Source organism: Balaenoptera musculus, chromosome 2 (assembly GCF_009873245.2).
Source record: "Balaenoptera musculus isolate JJ_BM4_2016_0621 chromosome 2, mBalMus1.pri.v3, whole genome shotgun sequence".
NCBI classification, from domain to species: Eukaryota; Metazoa; Chordata; class Mammalia; order Artiodactyla; family Balaenopteridae; genus Balaenoptera; species Balaenoptera musculus.
In genome coordinates this window covers 25,443,819-25,462,848 of record NC_045786.1, presented here as the reverse complement: position 1 = coordinate 25,462,848, position 19,030 = coordinate 25,443,819, and the positions used below count along the sequence as shown (strand labels likewise).

The window sequence follows — 19,030 nt, the reverse complement described above, 5'->3', positions numbered from 1 at the left end:
TGTGGACTGGAAGGGCACAAGCCTTTCCGCAGGGGGGCTCCACTCTTTCCGCGGGGAGCAGCTGACAGGCACCCTCTTCAGAAAGGTTCAGAGTCCCGGCCTCAGTTAAAGAGGCCGTGAGTGAGGCCCGCGATGGGTAAAAGAAATGTTGAAATATAAAGATACATGATAAACACTTAGCATCTCCTGAAAGTGTTCTATTTCCCAGATGCTGCTTTCCTGTGGTCCTGAAACTGTCAAGTTATCCATACATCCATCTGTCTATGTGTCTTAGACGTGCCTCAAAGCCTGTTTTTCTCCACTCACCCCCCGCCCCTTATGAGATATAATTGACGTGTAACATTGTCTAAGTTTAAGGTGTGCAATGTGTTGCTTTGATACACTTATACATTGCAAAATGTATTGTAATTACCATTTCTTTTTTGGGCCAAGAACATTTCAGATTTACTCTTAGCAACTTTCAAGTCTGCAATACAGCGTTGTTAGCTGTGATCACCACGCTCTACGTTCGATCCCCAGACTTGCTCCTCTTCTCACTGGAAGTTTGTGCCCTCTGACACCCGCCTCCCCATTTACCCCACCTCCAGCCCCTGGTCACCAGCATTCTGCTCTGTTTCTAAGAGCTCGGTTTTGGTCTTTGTTTTGTTTTTTTCTCAAAGCCCGTTTTTGCCTCCCACCAGGAAACACCTGGAGTGTTGATGGCATGCTTCTTCTCTCTTCCGCTGGTTCTACCACATCCCCGCACCCTGACCTCCCCTCACACGCAGGTGCCGGGTATTTCGTCCTCTAGGATCTGGTTGGGAGGCACTGGCTGAGGCTGGTTTGAGACCTCACTCCTAACTCACTACAACCGGTGCCTGTGATTCCGAGTCATGTTACTATCTGGATTCGTCTTTGACGTTTATAAACATTATACAGTGTAAAGAGCTAGTTTATAGTAACTAACCAAGCAACTCACCAACCCACCAAGCAAACGTCCCCTGGTCTCTGTCTGGCGCACGTTTTGTCACTACCCACCTGCGATCTGATACTCGGTTGTAAATATGAACGTATCCATGGTCGCAGCCACTTCTGTGGGTGTTTGGAAATCTGTGCAAAAGAGAGAGAAGTGTGCTGGTCGCTGCTGGTCGTGGGGCTGCACAGGGCTGGGAGAGTCCAGGCTTCTCGGGGCTGGGGGCTCGGAGGCTACTGGAGAGCTAGGAGAGACCAGGGGAACCTGGGGCCAACATTTGAACATTTCGTTCTTCTGCCCTCGTCCTGTTTCTCCTCCGACACTGGCAGTGTTTGAGGACTGGGAGGTTGCACGCAGGTGTGTGATCATCTCTAGCACCTACGGGCAGCTCCAGGCCAACTCCTCCCCTTATCCTGCATCATGGTTTAATAGCCAACCTTTTATCTTCCAAGAAACTCCAGACGTACCTGTGGTACCTGCCATCCTCGTTGTTAAGGGAAAAGAAGTTTCACTGCCAGGGGGAGCATCTGTGCTCTCCTGAGGCTCTTCATCACCTGGAGGAGAGAGTAAGGATGCTTGTGGAACAGAAGGTGCAAGTGGAGGTCTCATGTCCACCCCCTCCCTGGCCCCCTCAGCTGACCCCAGATGCACTAGCTGAGGTGTGAGTCTCAGTTCTCGGTTCCCCATTAGGGTCACAGCGAAGTGGCTCAGTGGCCGCAGCAGAGCAGGAGGGAGGGAATTTTGTGACCTTGACCCTGGCTTTCTACAGAACTCTGAGCAACTTTCTCCCCACGCTGCCTACTCAGCTCTGGTTTCCTTCTGTGGCTTGGAAACGGGTCATCATAATACAAATACCATCGCACCATTAAACGAAGTAGAAATGCTCAAAAGGAGAGCTTTTCTCTGTGACAGGTTCCCCATTGCTCGTGGACATGCCTGGCGTGCAGTGTGGCTCATGGGGGTCAGGCTATGGGAAAGAAACACAGCAGCCTCCCTAGAAGATCCAAGAGGGAGACGTGGGGTCTGGGAAACCAGGGTGAGCAAAGAAACCACTAACACTTAGGGTCAAATGGAAGTGACTTTTGATTGTAGAAATAGTAAGACGATTTCAGAATGAAAATAGCAGAAGACGTCAACGTAGGTGGCTTGTCTGCGTGTGTGAATGAGCGTGCATGCGTGTGCATGTGTGTTTGTGCTTGAAAAGTCCCTTCCCTGCACATGTGCACTTTGGCAAAGCTCAGGTGGAACTCACACAAGAGGAGGGGGCATGCTAATGGTGTGGCATGGCACAAATAATGGATTTCCATTATGTATCAGCAAGTTGGAAATGTGTGCATGGCATGTGGACTTTCCTTTTTGAATGAGGAAGTCTTGGTAGCTTAGAGGCAGAAGGAAAATTTCAGGATCAGCTAGAAAAGGGGGCAGCAGGATCGCCAGTGAGGTAGCACCCAGGGGGGCTTCGGAAGACCTTCCTTCCTCTTCCATCTCCTGCTATTTATCCCCATCAGGGTACACGGGACCTCAGGTGATGAAGACCTTGGAGGTTATCTAGTCTATTTTCTAGAATGAGAAAAAACAGAGGCCCCAAGAGAGGAAGAGACTCGCCCAAGGTCATGTAGCGGGTGGGTCAGGGATTCCAGCCTGGTCCGCCCAACGGAAGCAGCAAGGTGGTGGACCTGGCGGGGGGCATCTCCATACCTGGAAACTGACTGTTCTCCCTTTCACTTATGCACTCAAGCTTGGGCTGGGTCCACCTCATCTTCCCATTGATCATCTTGCAGGTGCTCTTGGTAGGGCCTCCCTGTAGGGCCCTGAATCCCTGAGTGCACTGGTAGTAAACTGTCTGCCCCACCATGAAATGGTAAATTCTCTTCAAAGGTTCACGTTCATGTTCCCATGATGGAGGCTCCTTGCAGTGACCTGGAAGAGGGAAAGGAAATCCAAAGGCAAGTTGGGGAGACATTGTGAGTCCAGATTGCCTCTTCCTAGAGACTGGACCATGGTTCTTACTCTTTTCTTTGTCCCCTTCCTCCCTCCCTTCCTTCCTTCCTTCCAGTAAGTATTGATAACATCTATGTGTTAGGACCTTTGCTAGACACGTTGTGAAAAGGCATAAAGACCCAGTCCCCCTGCAAGGAGCAGACAGTGGATCTGGTAAGGAAGCACATACAGGCAGAACATGGTGAGGATGACAGCCAAGAGACAGACGCTTGCTCTCAGAATGCAGAGAAATGAGCAATTACTTCTGCTGATGGTGAGAGATTTGATAAGTAGACAGGCGTGCGAATGGTGGTCTCAGTTTAGGGCTAAAGGCAGGCTCAAGCCAATCTGGGCCAATGAAATGTGGAGACCTTCTGGATCCCCACTGCTAAGTGAGTTGCAGCTGATGGTCATCTTGGGGCCGCGGCGGAAGGACTGGGGACAAACCCAAAGCCAGGAGGAGGGGAGCACTGAGATGATCTTGGAGAAATGGAGCCTGATCCCTGATCAAGCCATGCCTGAAGCTTGACCCAGGTGGGCCCTTTTAAGAGCTCTGGAAACTCCCATGCCCAGTAACTTTCCACTCACCCAACTAAAACCCAAGCCTGGCTGACCTTTAACCTCAGAGATCATGTCCTGCTTTGATTTAATCCCAGAATCCAACCCCCGCCCCCGCCAAATCTGGACATATGGACCACAGGTCCCTCTAAGCCCAGAAGTGTGAAACTGCATATATGTTCTGACCTTCCACAACCCCAAGGACCCATATAACCTTTCCCAGCACCCTCTGTAACCCTCTGCAGCAGGAGGCCGAGTGGTCCCGTCCCGGGTGGTCTGCTCAGTGCAGCACCTTGCAAATCATGACTGAACGTGTGTTTCAGTCTCAGAATCAAATTGCCTTTACAGTCAGTAAAATTCATAACCGTCTGAACCCATTTGAATTGGGTTTGCTTCTTTCAAGTGAAAACCTCCACATTAAGACAATCCGTGAAGTATCCCTTAGCCAGAGCCAGCTGGTTATCTCTTGAGTAAGGACAGTAAACTTTGACCTCTTGAGAAAGCTTTCAGTAATTGTGGAAGGTGATGCGGGAGAAACAGGGAGAAACAAATAATTAAATGTGTTCGGAAACCTTGTTCCAGCACAAAGTCAGAGTGAAAAGGGCTGGAAACAGCATGTTGCAGCGTAGTCCTTGGATTAGTCATTGGGTTTTTATTTTTTTAATTAATAGAAGATGAAAATAAACTCAGACTAGTTTAAATAATCAGTAGCAAGATCCCTGTTCTAATTCAGGAGACCCGAGGCCTTATTTCAGTCCTATTATGTGAGTTTAGCCAAGTCTTTAAATGTCTCTGTGTCTCAGTTTATTCAGTGAATTGAAGTAATATTTCCTGCTCCCTGACTCACTGGCTTCTGAGGTTCAAATGAGATTATATACAAGGTGGTAAAGTTCTTCGTAAGGTTATCAAATTAGCGTAGGACCATGGGGTCTTGTAAGGTCAGCTGGTCCCCAACAAGGCTCAGGTTTTCCTAATGCCCTCTCTTTCTTCCTGATGTTATGGCTTGACTTCAACATTATTAATTTTGGGAAGTTGGGGCAGCAACTCACTGGGCCACAGCCCATTAGCTAGGAGGTGTTTGTCCACAGCTTCCAGAGGCACCAGTGTGGCACCGCCCACTTCACAACCCTGTCCTGTAAGAAATGTCTGGAAGTAAATTGCTTGGCTTGGAGTTCACTGCCTTGTACTTAAGGGGAAAACACAGCATCTCTTTGAGGGCAGGGATGACCTTCTACTCAGGTTTGTATTGTCTGGCCGCAGTGCCTGGCACAGTTTTTCCCCGAACATGCTTTTTGAATTGAATTGAAATGAAGTGAGTTGAATTGAATTGAATTGAGTTCTATTTGGCCAGTTCCCAAACCCGGAGGCAACCCAGAGCCCAGGTTGGCTGCTGTAAGGGTGGCTTGAAATGCTGAGCAAACAGCCTGCAGACACTACACAATAGTTCTTGTCCACATGACATCCTTAGGAAAGAGGACAGCAGGACAGATCCTCCTCCTTTGGGGCACACATCCTGTACCTGCAAGAGAATGGGTCCCCTCTCACCTGGAAGGTTAGCTTGGTCTATGGGCTGCATTTGGCTCTGCATTTCTGTGGTTTTTTCTTCATTCTGTTCTTTGAGTCCAGGAGTAACTTGTTTTCCTGGGGTCTTAGGGGAGGCTAGAGAGTATGGATGGAATGAAGAAGAGAGCTTCACAAAAGTTTAAAAGACAACACGCTCTTCATGTATTCATTTGCTCAAAAAGAGCGTCTTTCTAGGGCCTGTGATGTGCCAGGCAATATTGGGGGATACTGGGGTTATAAAGATGAGCCCCACACACCCTGCCCTTGGGGGGGCTCTCAGGGGGCCTGTTCACGGCCAGTGCAGCACTGGCCTGTCAGTCAGGTTTCCTGTACATGATGTCAATGGCCTACAACGTGTTTCTGAAGGAGCTGAGATTTTTCTGGTGGAATTGTTTGTGTCTGTGTGTCTCTCCAAAAGGGACTCCATTCTGGCCATCAACCCCATCAACACTGTACGTGGGGGTGAGTGTGGCAGCGAGAGGAGCTATTAATTCAACAGCCCGCCCACTCCTCTGTTTCCCAAGGCAGTTCATTTAAAGGCTAGAGAGAGGCCCTCCTAAAGCAATGATAATGGTGCAGCCACTATGGAGAACAGTATGGATGTCCTTAAAAAACTAAAAATAGAGCTACCATATGATGCAGCAGTCCCACTCCTGGGTATATATCCAGAAAAGACGAAAACTCTAATTCAAAAAGATACATACACCCCAATGTTCATAGCAGCACTATTTACAATAGCCAAGACATGGAAGCAACATGTCACCGACAGATGAATGGATAAAGAAGATGTAGTATATGTGTGTATGTGTGTGTGTGTGTGTATGTATATATATGGTGGAATACTACTCAGCCATAAAAAAGAATGAAATAATGCCATTTGCAGCAACATGGATGGATCTAGAGATTATCATACTAAGTGAAATAAGTCAGTCAGAGAAGCACAAATATCATATGATATCTTTTATGTGTGGAATCTAATCAATAGTGCTAATGAACTTATTTACAAGACAGAAACAGACTCACAGACATAGAAAACAAACTTATGGTCACCAAAGGGAAAAAGTGGGGGAGGGATATATTAGGAGTATGGGATTAACAGATACACACTACTATATATAAAATAGATGAGTAACAAGGATTTACTGTAAAGCACAGGGAACTATATTCAATATCTTGTAATAACCTATATCGGAAAAGCATCTGAAAAAGTGTGTGTGTATACACAAAACTGAATCACTTTGCTGTACACCTGAAACTAACACAACATTGTAAATCAACTATACTTCAATAAAAAAATTGTGATAAAATATGCATAACATAAAATTTACCATAGTAACCATTTTTAAGTGTACAGTTCAGTGGCATGAGCTACATTCACATCATTGTGAACTAGAATTATTTTTAGTTGTTTAGTAATTATTAGTGTAATGTCTGTCCTCCCTCCCTTCCCCCGAAGTATAGGTTCCTTGAGGGCTGGGTCTGTCATATCCCCAGGTACCTGGAACAGGTCTTGGAACTAGGAGACACTCATTCAATATCTGTTCAGTGAATGACTATTCTGGGAACCACCAACATTAGTTTTCACGTAGATGGGGCGGCCAGTTTTTGTCTGTAGGGCTGTGCAAATAATAGTTGAAGCCCTGCCTCCCTCTTTGCTACAGTTTTTCTCCTTCCCTCTGGGGTTACAAATGGAAACACTTACAGGTGCTGTCGCAGTGGCATCTGTTTTCCCAGGCAGAGTGGCTGGAGTTTCCCGTGCAGCGCATGAAGGGCGACCTTCTGCGGAAGCCTTTCTTGCAGTCACAGTTTATCATGGTGCCCACCTCGTACCTGAGGACCTTGAACGTAGCGTTTCTGAGACTCGGTGGGTCTTCATCACAAGCATCTGCCAAGACAAAAAGGCACCTTAGGAGTCCAGGAGCTTCCAAACGTGGGCATATGATCGAATCACACGGTCCTTCGCTCGATTTAAGGGGTTTGTATGTACCCCACTGTTTCCTGGAGAGAAACTAAGGCTGTTGAAGTTTCTTTAGAAACCTTCATATCAGAGATGGTTCAAAATTTAACTTCAGCCAAGTTCATCTCCAAACTACAGTGTCTTTTAAACTAAATGAATGGAAACGAATGAGGTTTTATTCTGAATATGCCTCCTGCCGAGCAAGTATAGAATGAGGGGGCACAAGAGATATGAGGAAAGGGAGGGACGAACCACATGGATTTAATCGAGGGATGAAATGTGTCTGTGAGACATACTTTGAAGGAAATAAAGATTGTCTGACTTTCTGTAATTAATGATTCTGTAAGGTTTTTTTTTGAAGAAATATTTGTAAAGTGCTTCACTCAATGTCTGGTGAGTAGGAAATATGTGTTTCTCACCCACCAACCCACCTCTAAGTTTACCAAATTCCTTCTCACACCACGAAGACCTGACCCTCCCTTGCCCCCAAAAATGGTCTCTGGCTTCCCACTAAAGACCCTCGAAAAAGTGGCTGAACACCCAACTATTATGGGAGGAAAAGGTGCTGGTCTCATCAGAGCAATGATTCCATTGTATATCTCGCGACAAACTCTCCTGCTTCAAGAGATGAGATTTTTCAGGAAGGACCACAGGAAACAGAAAAAAGGGAGGCAGCCAGGGCTCCCACAGCTGGCCTCGCCACCCAGCAAACGGGCACAGGGTCCGGGCAGGTTGCTGCACTCGCTGCTGGCAGAGGACCATCTGCCGATCGTCTATTAATCACTTGGGGTGGAGTAGACCTTCTGTGAGCCCTCACAGTCTGCCCAGCATCTTGTCATCCTGGAAACCACCCCCATCCAAGATGCAGGACCCTCCTGACACCCTTAAGAAGGTGAGGTGAACCTGGACAGCTTGTCCCACCTCTAACCAAGAAGGGACTAAACAAAAGCAGTTTGAATGGCTCACTGGGCCAGCAGTTGTAGAGGAACATGTAACATAATGTAAATTCCAGGAATTATAATAATCATAATAAGGCAAGAAACACAGCATGGTGGAAAGGGGAGAAGGATGGGTTTCTAAATTGTAGTTCTACCAGCTTACTAGCTATACAGCTTTATTGTTTTTACTTATCTAAGACTTGGCTTCCTTTTTTGTAAAATGGGTATAATAATTATTTTACTGATTTCTTTTAAATATTACATGAAATAACATATTAAGGTAACTTGCAGAGCACCTGGCGCATAATAGGCATAGAATAGATGCTAGTCAGTTGCAAACTATCATATATAGAATGGATAAACAACAAGGTCCTACTGTATGACACAGGGAACTATATTCAATATCCTGTGATAAACCATAATGGAAAAGAACATGAAAAAGAATGTATATATGTATGTATAACTGAACCACTTTCCTGTACAGTAGAAATGATCACAACACTGTAAATCAAGTGTACTTCAATAAAATTAATTTAAAAAGAAAAAGAAAAAGAATAGGTACTAGTTCCGCTCCCTTTTTTTCCTGTCCAGAAAAAGAAAATGTCCAGATAGAAACTGGGCTGAGTTTTACCTTAACCCTTAACTCCTGCAAAAGTTCATCTCTCCCTACAGCCCATATCATCAGTACCATTCGCTGGCACTTATCATACGTCAATACCAACCAACAATTTAAGTATCGGAAGGTAAATCTGTTGCTAGAACAAGATGTGTGTAATAATCAGAAAAACCAAATGAAGGAACAAGACAAGGACGTTCCCTCTTACCACTGCTTTTCAACATCATATTGGAAGTCCTAGCTAATGCAGTTAGAAAAGAAAAGGAAATAAAGGGTATCCAGATTGGGATGGAAGAAACAAAACTGTCTTTGTTTGCAGAAGACATGTTATCTATGTAGAAAATCTGAAAGAATAGACCAAAAATAAAACCTCCTCTTACTAATAAGTGATTACAGCAGGGTTACAAGATACAAAGCTAATATACAAAAGTCAACCCCTTTGCTAAATACCAGCAATGACCAAGAGGAAATTGAAATTAAAAGCACAATACCATTTACATTAGCACCCCCAAAATTAAGTACTTGGGTATAAGTAAAAAAAAAAAAAAAAAATTATGTACAAGATCTACATGAGGAAAAACCATAAAACTCTGATGAAATAAATCAACGAACAGCTAAATAAATGGAGAGATATTCCATGTTCATGGATAGGAAGATTCAATATTGTCAATATGTTAGTTCTTCCCAACTTGATCTATAGATTCAAGGCAATCCCAATAAAACGCCCAGCCACTTATTTGGTGGATGTCAACAAACTGAATCTAAGTTTATATGAAGAGACGAAAGACTCAGAATAGCTAACACAATATTTACTGAAAGGAGCAAAGTTGGAGGACATACTACCTGACTTCAAGACTCACTATAAAGTTACATTAATCAAGACAATGTGGTATTGGTGAAAGGATAGACAGATAGATCAGTGGAACAGAATAGAGAGTCCAGAAATAGAACAACTGATCTTTGACAAAGGGGCAAAGGCAATACAATGGAGCAAAGACAGTCTTTTCAACAAATGGTGCTAGAACAACTGGACATCCACATGCAAAAAAAACCAAAAAAAACAAAAACTAAACACACACACACACACAAAAAACTAAACACACATCTTATGTCCCTCACAAAAATTAACTCAAAATGGATCACAGACCTAAAAGTAAAACACAAAACTATAAAACTCCTTGAAGATAATATAGGAGGAAGTCTAGATGACCTTGGGTTTGGTGACAACTTCTTAGATGCAACACCAAAGGCATAGTCCATGAAAAAAAGAATTGAGAATCTGGACCTCATTAAAATAAAAAAATTTCCAGAGATTGGCACAACATTGTAAATAAACTATACTTCAGTAAAAACAAGTAAAACAAAACAAACAAAAAAGAGGAGTAGGGTGTTTGTTTTTGTGTTATTTTCTTGTTACCATATGCTTTAAAAAAAATAAATCCTGATTTAACGGAAAAAAAAAATTTCCTGCTCTTAGGAGACACTGTCAAGAGAATGGAAAGACAAGCCACAGACTGGGAGAAAATATTTATATGATAAAGGGCTGTTATCCAAAATATACAAAGAACTCTTAAAACTCAACAATAAGAACCCTGATTGAAAAAAATGGGCCAAAGTCCTGAACAGACACCTCACCAAAGAAGATATACAGATGGCAAATAAGTATATGAAAAGATGTTCCACATCATGTCATCAGGGAAATGCAAATTAAAACAACAATAAGATGCCACTGCACACCTTTAGAATGACCAAAGTTCAGAACACCTAATGCTGGTGAGGATGTGGTGCAACAGAATCCCTCATACATTGCTGATGGGAAAGCAAAATGGTACAGACACTTAGGAAGACAGTTTTGGCAGTTTCTTACAAAACTAAACATACTCTTAATGTACCATCCCGCCATCATGCTTCTTGGTATTTACCCAAAGGAGTTGAAAAGCTGAGTCCACAAAAAAACCTGCACACGGATGTTTCTAGCAGCTTTATTAATAATTGTCAAAATTTGGAAGCAATCTTAGATGTCCCTCAGTAAATGAGTGGATAAATAAACTGTGGTACATTCAGACAATGGGATGTTACTCAGTGCTAAAAAGAAATGAACTCTCAAGCCATGAAAAGACATAGAGGAAACTTTAATGCATATTACTAAGTGAAAGAAGACAATCTTAAAAGGCTATACACTGTATGAGTCCAACTATATGACACTCTAGAAAAGGAAAAATTATGAAGGTCGTAAAAAGAATTGGTAGGTTGCCAGGGGTTAGGGAGGAGGAAGGGATGAATATGTGGAGCACAGAGGATTTTTAGGGCAGTGAAATTACTCTGTAGGACACCATAATAATGGATACCTATTAGTCCGAACCCATAGAATATACAACACCAAGAGTGAACCCTAATGTAAACTATGGGCTTTGGGCAATGATGATGCATCAGTGTAGGTTTATCAATGGTGACAAACGTGCAATCTGGTGGAGGATGTTGATAATGTGACAATGGGGGAGGCTGTGCATGTGTGATGTCAGGAGTATATGGGAAATCTCTGTACCTTCTGCTCAGTTTTACTGTGAACCTAAAACTGTTAAAAAAGAACAACTTACAAGCACACAATGGACAGTCTCTGAGCTAGGTAAAATAATTGAAGGGAAAAAGAAAAACAGCCCATGAGGACTTCTGCTTCCGACCATGACAAAATTTATCTTCCTGCTGAAAACAACTTTAAAACCAGACAAAATATGTGAAAAAGCATTTGCAGGCATTTAGCAATGGGCAGTGCAGCACAGCATTATTTGGGAGGAAGGAAGCACATGAAGTGAGCCCACCATTGCCATGGCTTTCCTCCTGGGGCACTTTCCTGCCAGGTAGCACCAAAGTGGAGCCAGCAGAGTGGTGGCCTCACTGACCTGAAGAGGGAAAAAAATCAGAGCCCTAGGCTGCTGGCATGGGTGGAATTTGTGGGATGGAGCTCTAGAGAGGAGGGGGGCAGAAGTGTGTGTGAGGATACTCTTTGGGTTTTTAATCCAGCAGCTGGGCTGAATATGAACAGGGCAGGACCCTGTGACTTAGAACCAACTCCCTGCTGTGGAGACTGAGAGAAGAATAGTTATACCAAATTTTATTTACAAAAACAGGCATCTGTTGCCAGGTGTGGCTATATTTACATCAGAGAGTAGATTTCAAAGTAAGAAACATTAGTCATAGATGACTTGGTTGGTTACATGAAATTACTGAGAAATCTCCAAAATAACTATGAGAACTTAGCAAATTTAGCAATCTCAATATACAAAAATCACTTGTGGTTATACTGTGAGCCACCAATTAGAAAATTAAAAATTTTAAAACAATCCCATTTACAATAGTATGAAAAGACATAACATACTCAGGAATAAATTTACTGAAAACTCGCAAGGCCTTTAAACTGAAAGTTCTGAAACACTGCTAACATAAAGAATTATATAAATGGAGAAATGCACAATGTTTATGGATTGGGAGATTTTTTTTTTAAAGATGTCAACTTATCTTAAATTGATCAATAAACTCAATGCAATTACAATAAAAAAAATCCAACACACTTTTTGGTAGAAATTTGGCAAGACACAAAGACCTAGAATTTTAAGACAATCTTAAAATGATGTACAAATTTGGAGGATTCACATCATCTGATATCAAGACTTTCTATAAAGCTTCAATGACCAAGACAGTACATATTGATAAAAGATAGACAAATAGACTAATGGAACAGAATAGAAAATCCAGAAATAGACTGACATAGGTATATTCAGGTGATTTTTTACAAACACACCATGACAATTCAATGAGGGAAGGGAAAATCTCAACAAATGCTTCTGGAACAAATGATAATTGTATAGGGAAAAAAGAACTTCACTCCACATACAAAAATTAATTTTATTATATATTTAAACATAAAAGACCCATCCATACACCAAATCCATACATTATAGATGTAAACATAAAAGATAAAACTATTAAGTTTCTAAAAGAACATAAAGGCAAATAGCTTTGCAAGCTAGGGATAGGCAAAGATTTCCTAGGGAAGACACAAAAAGCACTAACCATAAAATAATAGTAAATTTAAAACTTCTGCTCTTCCTAAGGCATTAAGAAAATGAAAAAAATGAATGCTACAGGTAGACTGGGAGAAAAATCTTTGCAGCACATATATCTGACAAAAAGACTTGTGTCCACATTATACAAAGAAATACAAATCAATACTAAAAGTCAAACAACCCAATAAGTAAATGGGCAAAGACTTGAATGGTCACTTCTCCAAAGAAGATATCTGATTATCAATAAGCACTTGAAAATGTGCTGAAGACATCATTAGATATCAAGAAAAAGCAAATTGGAAACCACCATGAAATAGTCCATTAGAATGGGTAAAATGGATAAAAGACTGACAACACCAAATGTTGGCAAGGAGCTACTGGAACTCACTTCCATTACTGTTGGGAGTGTAAAATAATGCCAAAACTCAAAGTTTTAAAAATGAAGTTAAATATATACCTGCCCTATGATCCAGCCGTTCCACTCCTTGGTATTTATCTAGGAGGAGTGAAAGCACATGCCTACAAAAAGACTTAAGCAAAACATTTATAGTAGCTTTGAATAATCTCAAAAACATTATGTTGAACAAAAGAAGACAGACACAAAATACACACACTGTTTGATTCCATTTATATGAAGTTTATGAAAAGACAAAACTAGTATGCAGAAAGAAGTCAAAGTAGTGGTTGCTTGTGGTGGGTGGGGATTGATTGGAAGGAGACAGTAGGGGGATGGAAACATGAGTGTACATCTTTGCCCTGATGACAAATTGAAATTATAATGGACTTGTCACAGTTCAAGTTGGGGGGCCATTGAAGACCCGGTCTCAGACATGTCCCTGCACCACTGAGAACTTGAATTTTCTCTGAACTGCATCAAACTTAAGGACACCACCAGCCATTTTCAAAACAATATCTGCCAGCAGCTGCAACCTTATGGTCTCAAGGTCTCCCCTTGAAATTATGCAACCATTTCAGACCCCAAGCAATTCTTACTCAATAAGCACCCTTACTGCTTGCCAGCTCCAATTATAATTCTTGATAAACAACTCATGTCACTAACTGTAACCTTGTGGGGTTTTGCCTTTATAAGTGTCCCCTATTTTGTAGTTGGAGGGAGGGGGTGGAGAAACAATTCAAGGTCTTCTTGAATCTGTGTCACTGGGGCATTCCTAACAAACCCCAATTAACACTTTTTTATTTCAGTCAGGTCTCCATTTCTGAAATGTTGGTTAACAGCCCAGACTCATCAAATTGTACACTTCAGATCTGTGCATTTCACTACATGTAATTTTACTTCAAAAAAATCATTAAGAAGTATACTGAGCAATTCTCGTGATTATCCACTAGCACAAATAATCAAGGATTGACCTCAGACGCATTTGGAATCTGACGACTCAACCACAAACCAAGAGAGTTTCTAAACACAGAAATTTGAAAAGAAGGCAGACAGATTGCCTTCGGGGCAACTTTGTGTCCTTAAAAACTATTTACATGATGATATGCTTTTCTAAATTAGGCCATGGAAATTTCCAGGATCATCATAAATTAGCCCAAGCATCTGAGGAGGTCATGCGGGGACAAGAGAAATTTCCAGAACTTCTTACTCCCACAGACTTTCCTTTTATAAAAGCATCTTTCCTGGAATCTAGAAGCACTGAAACTTCCCTGGTCTATAGCTAAGAACTAGTAAAGAACTTGACTATAACCCTTTTCCCTGGAACCATGTGAAGAGTGTTCCAAGTATCACCTGAAGAAAGTGTGTGTGTTGGGGGGCAGGGGAGTGTGCAGGAAAGGTAGACCCGGGGTGCGGGTGGTGTTTCTTTTAACAGGAATAAATCTGGGATTTTTAAAAGCCCTTCTCAGGGCGGTGTCGTAAAAGAAACAGCAGTACAACATCTTAAAAAAAAGGATGAAAACACTTTGTCTTTCCTGAAATCTTGCAGAGGAACATTGAAAGACAGTTCTGTTTATGTGACTCAGCAAAATGTCTTTACAGCCTCCTTCCCCATATTATCACTTACAAATTTTCACACAGCATGGCAGCTGCCCTCATTCTCTAGTTTTACTCCAAAAGCTCTAAAATTTCTCGAAATTCAGCAAACGGGTTTTTTCCGCCGTTACTCTTGCACCCACCTTTCCGCCTTTACTTTTGCACCCACCTTTCCAGATCTATTTCTTGCTTCCACCAGAGGCTCTGACTTTCTAACAGAAATTATTCTCTGCTCTCAGCTCTGACCCATTCTCCCAGCTCAGGAGGCAAATGCAGAATTTTTTTTGGAAGGTGGGAAGGGAAATGTTTTTCTCTCTGTCATTTTTAAGTATTGGTGCATTTCCGGATTGGATGTCATTTTCTCTTCTGAGAGTTTTGAAAGTGTGTGCTGCCTGCAGATTGGAGGAGAAAGTTTAGACTACTAACCTCGTGTTGGGACTTGGGGCGAATGCTCAGAGCTGGGACACTGGGGCCCCTGGAGGGGTCCTACCATGGGCTCGGAGGAACATTGATGTGGTCTTGCCTCCTACCTTTTATGTAGGCAGAGGGGAAAGAGAGCCAGTAATTATTATTCATCCTGAAAAATCCCAAGGAATTTTCCCAAGGGACTTGCATTGAGAGTTAAACTGAGCTCTTCCAATGTTGAAGGTGTTTCACTTCTTATTTCAAATTTTTGCTAAGAATGGTAACTGGAAAGACACAGGCAGGACCCCATATGTCCCACCCCCTGTCCCCACCCAGCCTCCATCCCTGTCCCTGAAACACTGTCCCAGGTGCATCTTCCCTTGGGATATTTGTAGGCTTGTTGCCTCCAGGAATTCCCTGCTCAACTGAAATGCAGGAATTCATGGCTGCTTTTGGCTTCTTCAGCTGACATTAGCGACAGTAATTGAGAGCCACGTTGCTCTGGGCTGTGTCACCGCACAGGTCCGGGAGGAAGGTGGCTGAGGGTGAGGGACCCTGGGACATACTTCGCCTTTTTTTCTGTGTTGTTTTGCCTTTTGTTTTCCCTCCACTGGATTGCTGGAGGCTCATCTCCTCCATCTCACCACACCCATGCTAGGAAGGGAAAGATTAGGCATTCGTAGGTTACACAGCAACAGATTGAGGGATTCAGACCAGCTTTTCTGTCTCCCAGGCGTCTGCTCTCTCCTTTCCGCCACTGTTCCCAGAAGGACAGTCGTGCAGCTTCTACTGCTTGGGTTTCCAATAAAAGATGAGAAACTTGGTGAAACGAGGCACTCCCTTCTCTTCCTCTGAGTGGCCTGTCCCTCACTAAGAGAGACAAGAGATGCAGACCAGGGCTTCCTGATTGGATCTGGATTCCTGACACCCCTTCTCTCATTTCGCATATGACCTCAACTCCACTCCCTAAACAAAGCTACCCCTTGGTGTCTTGCTGTTTTGTTTTTAGAAGGGAATAGAACTAAGGTAAATTTTGTGCTGATATATTTTTGTGTTCCTCGAGTTAACCAGAAATAGCAACACCTGGAAGGCAGTCGGTCCTTTGAGCCGGGAAGTCGGTTTCCTACAGCTGGTAGGACTCTGCTTCACTTGTTCACAGCAGAGCTTCTCAAACTTTAATGTGTGTACACGTGGCTTGGGGGGCTTGTTAAATGCATATTTGGGCACAGTGGGGTGAGTGTGGAGGCTGAAACTATTTCTCTCGAGCGCCCCGATGCTGCCGGGGCTATAGCCGCACCCAGCAGTGGCTGCCCCATCTTCCCCCCTCTTCTACCCCCTCCGGAGGGCCCGCCTCCCCCAGGGGACCGAGAGCGGCGCCCTCAGGCGGGGCTGAATCTGCTTACAGAACACGTCATTCCCAGGCAAAGCATCTAAGAGGGTGCTGTGAGAGAGAACTCCCCTGGCTGGAGGAAAGGTGGGTGGGTGAAAATGGCTGTGGGCAAGGTGATTTTTTTAAAAAAGTTCTTTTCTGTTTTTGTTCAAAATGAGAGAGCACTCATCTGGCCCTTGTGGCCTGTGTAACGTGAAAGATAAGGAAAAGGAAGGGGCTTCAAAAGGATGTGGACAGGGTCTGAGATAAGATTCTTTGCTCTGTGGATGAATCAAGATCAAGTTATGTTTACCCGTACAGCCCAGCCAGCACTGAGTGCATGGCTTCATCTTTGTGTCCTTCTGCTTGGCCGTCTATACAGTGGGGATCGGGGATGAACATTAGAATAACTCACTAAGCACAGAAACTTCTAGATGATGATTTACTAAGCTTTATGCAAGGGACATAGGTGTCCATCAAGAGTTTGGGGCATTGGATAAAGAAATTGTGTAGTTCTTGACCTAAAGACATTCATCTTCTGTGTCAGATCTGAGAAGAACCCCAAGATATACCTAATGTCAAAGACAGTCTCCAAATTCCTTGGGAAATCCACCCAGCAGTCTGAGCCTTATAGAAAGCAGGTGTTTTGGGTTCAAAATAAAATATTATAGGACATGTTGACTATTCCTCTCAATAGGATCCCAGGATCTGAGAGCTGGGAGAAACCCCAAAGATGATTTAGATTAATCTCCCCTTTTGTTGATAAGGAAACTGAGGCTGAGTGCCATTCCTCCAATTGTGGCAAACCTGGGAGTAGAACGGAGCCCTGACTCCCAGTTCAGTGCTTTCCCATCATTATCTTCAGGAATGAGTGTGCTTCTCACCCTGCTATGGAAGGTTCTCTCTAGCTAGGAGTTAGAGCTATGTCTAAAGTATCTGGGTTACTGGGAAGTGTTTGTGAGATGTTGTGGTTTAATTCAGATCATTATCTTTGAAGTCAGGGAGCTCAGGTCCTCCATTTGGGGCTATTTATAGAATAGTAACTGACATCTGAGCCCTGCTTGTGTGCTGCTCACTTGTAGAGATCACCTTCCATGCTCACTACAACCCTCAGAGGGACATATATTGTCACCCCACTTTGTACAGCAGGAGATTGAAGTTCAGAGAGATTCAGTCAATCGCCCAAGTCACACAGCTCAAGGTGATGGGATCAGAATCACAAGAAAGCCCACTATTGCTGCCCTCATGTCTACCTTTTAAAAAAAAATCTCACTTTTTCTTTCAGGAAATTCTTTCAAATAGCGAACATAAATGTCTCAGGAAGAAGCAAGGAAGAAGAGGACAGAGTGTGGAGAAAAGGTTTGCATGGACCTCAGGTCACCATAAAAGCTCAGAGGGCGATGCAGTTGCTTTCTCTGTAGGAGTGAGATTCAAAATGTTGAACAAGCAGGGTAGCAGGGTCAGGAACCAAGGATGCCAACGAGGTTGAAGCTGAGGGTCCTGGAGCCCCGTCTGCCACACAGTAACCCTTCAGTGCTGATATGTGGGAGGAGCCAGGGGAATGAGTAGGGAGGGTCATTTGACAGGTTCAAAGCAGCAGATGTTTACCAACAAGCTTGGAAGTATTTCAATTTTTAACAACCAGTATGACGAAGGCAGTGATTCCCAAGCCTTTTGGTATCAGGACCCCTTCACACTCTCAAAAATTACTGAGGAGCATCCCCCCCGCCAAAGCATTTGTTTCTGTGGGTTATATCCATCGTTGTTTTTGCCATATTAGAAATTAAAACTGAGAAAGTGTGAGTACATGTTTATTAATTCATTTTTAAGTAACAATAACAAGCCCTCACACATATGAACTAATCTGATCCTGACAACTGTACTATGAAGTAGACATTATCATGATTACTGCCATTTCACAAATGAGACATCAAGGCACAACGAGATTTGAAGAATTGCCTGAGGTCCCCCAGCGAGGTCACCCAGCTAGAGGACCCACAGTGATGGAGCTGGAGGCTCATCTAGGCTTCCGAGCCGTGGTCTTGACAGGATGCTGTGCTGCCTCTTCTAAATTCCTACCTCTAGCCCTGAGCTCTAGTCTAGACGGAATGCCTTCCGCCTTTCCATCTGGCCATCCTCTGGTACTTCAACTCTGTTCAAAACTTCTAGGTAAAGATACTATTTCTTCTTCTACTTAACATTGCCATTGGGGTTTTAGTCAATTCAATCAGATGAAAGAATGTAGGGGCATAAAAACTGGAAAGAAAAGAAATAAAGCTATCTCTGCTTGCAGATTATACGGTAGTGTGTCTAGTAAACCCAAGAGAATCAATGGTGGAAGTAATAAAATAATGAAATAATTTTAAAAGATAGCAATCAAGAGTGATACTAAAGAAGTGTGGCATGGGGTAGGTAGGGAAGAAACACTTTTTTTACAGGATAATGCCAGCTAAGGAATGCAGAAAGATGGATCACAAGGGAATTGTGTGCAGAAAGGTGGATCACAAGGGAATTATGTGCAGAAAGATGGATCGTAAGAGAATTGTGTGCAGAAAGGGAAATAGGTTGAGTGAAAAAGGCCAGTTTCAAAGGTTACATATTGTGTGATTCCATTTATTTTGCAGTCTTAAAAATGACA

General features: G+C 43.0%; 1 protein-coding gene across 1 annotated transcript in view; it reads right to left on the bottom strand.

Annotated features, from left to right (window-relative positions):
• Nucleotides 1–19,030, bottom strand: part of IL2RA (interleukin 2 receptor subunit alpha) — a 42,006-nt gene that overhangs the window by 6,007 nt on the left and 16,969 nt on the right. Inside the window, exons 2-6 of the mRNA XM_036843742.1 lie at nucleotides 6,756–6,938; nucleotides 5,036–5,149; nucleotides 2,651–2,872; nucleotides 1,420–1,506; nucleotides 1,018–1,089 (exon numbers count right to left, since the gene is read on the bottom strand). Coding sequence (XP_036699637.1) covers nucleotides 1,018–1,089; nucleotides 1,420–1,506; nucleotides 2,651–2,872; nucleotides 5,036–5,149; nucleotides 6,756–6,938 — 678 coding nt within the window. The remainder of the gene's footprint in view (nucleotides 1–1,017; nucleotides 1,090–1,419; nucleotides 1,507–2,650; nucleotides 2,873–5,035; nucleotides 5,150–6,755; nucleotides 6,939–19,030) is intronic.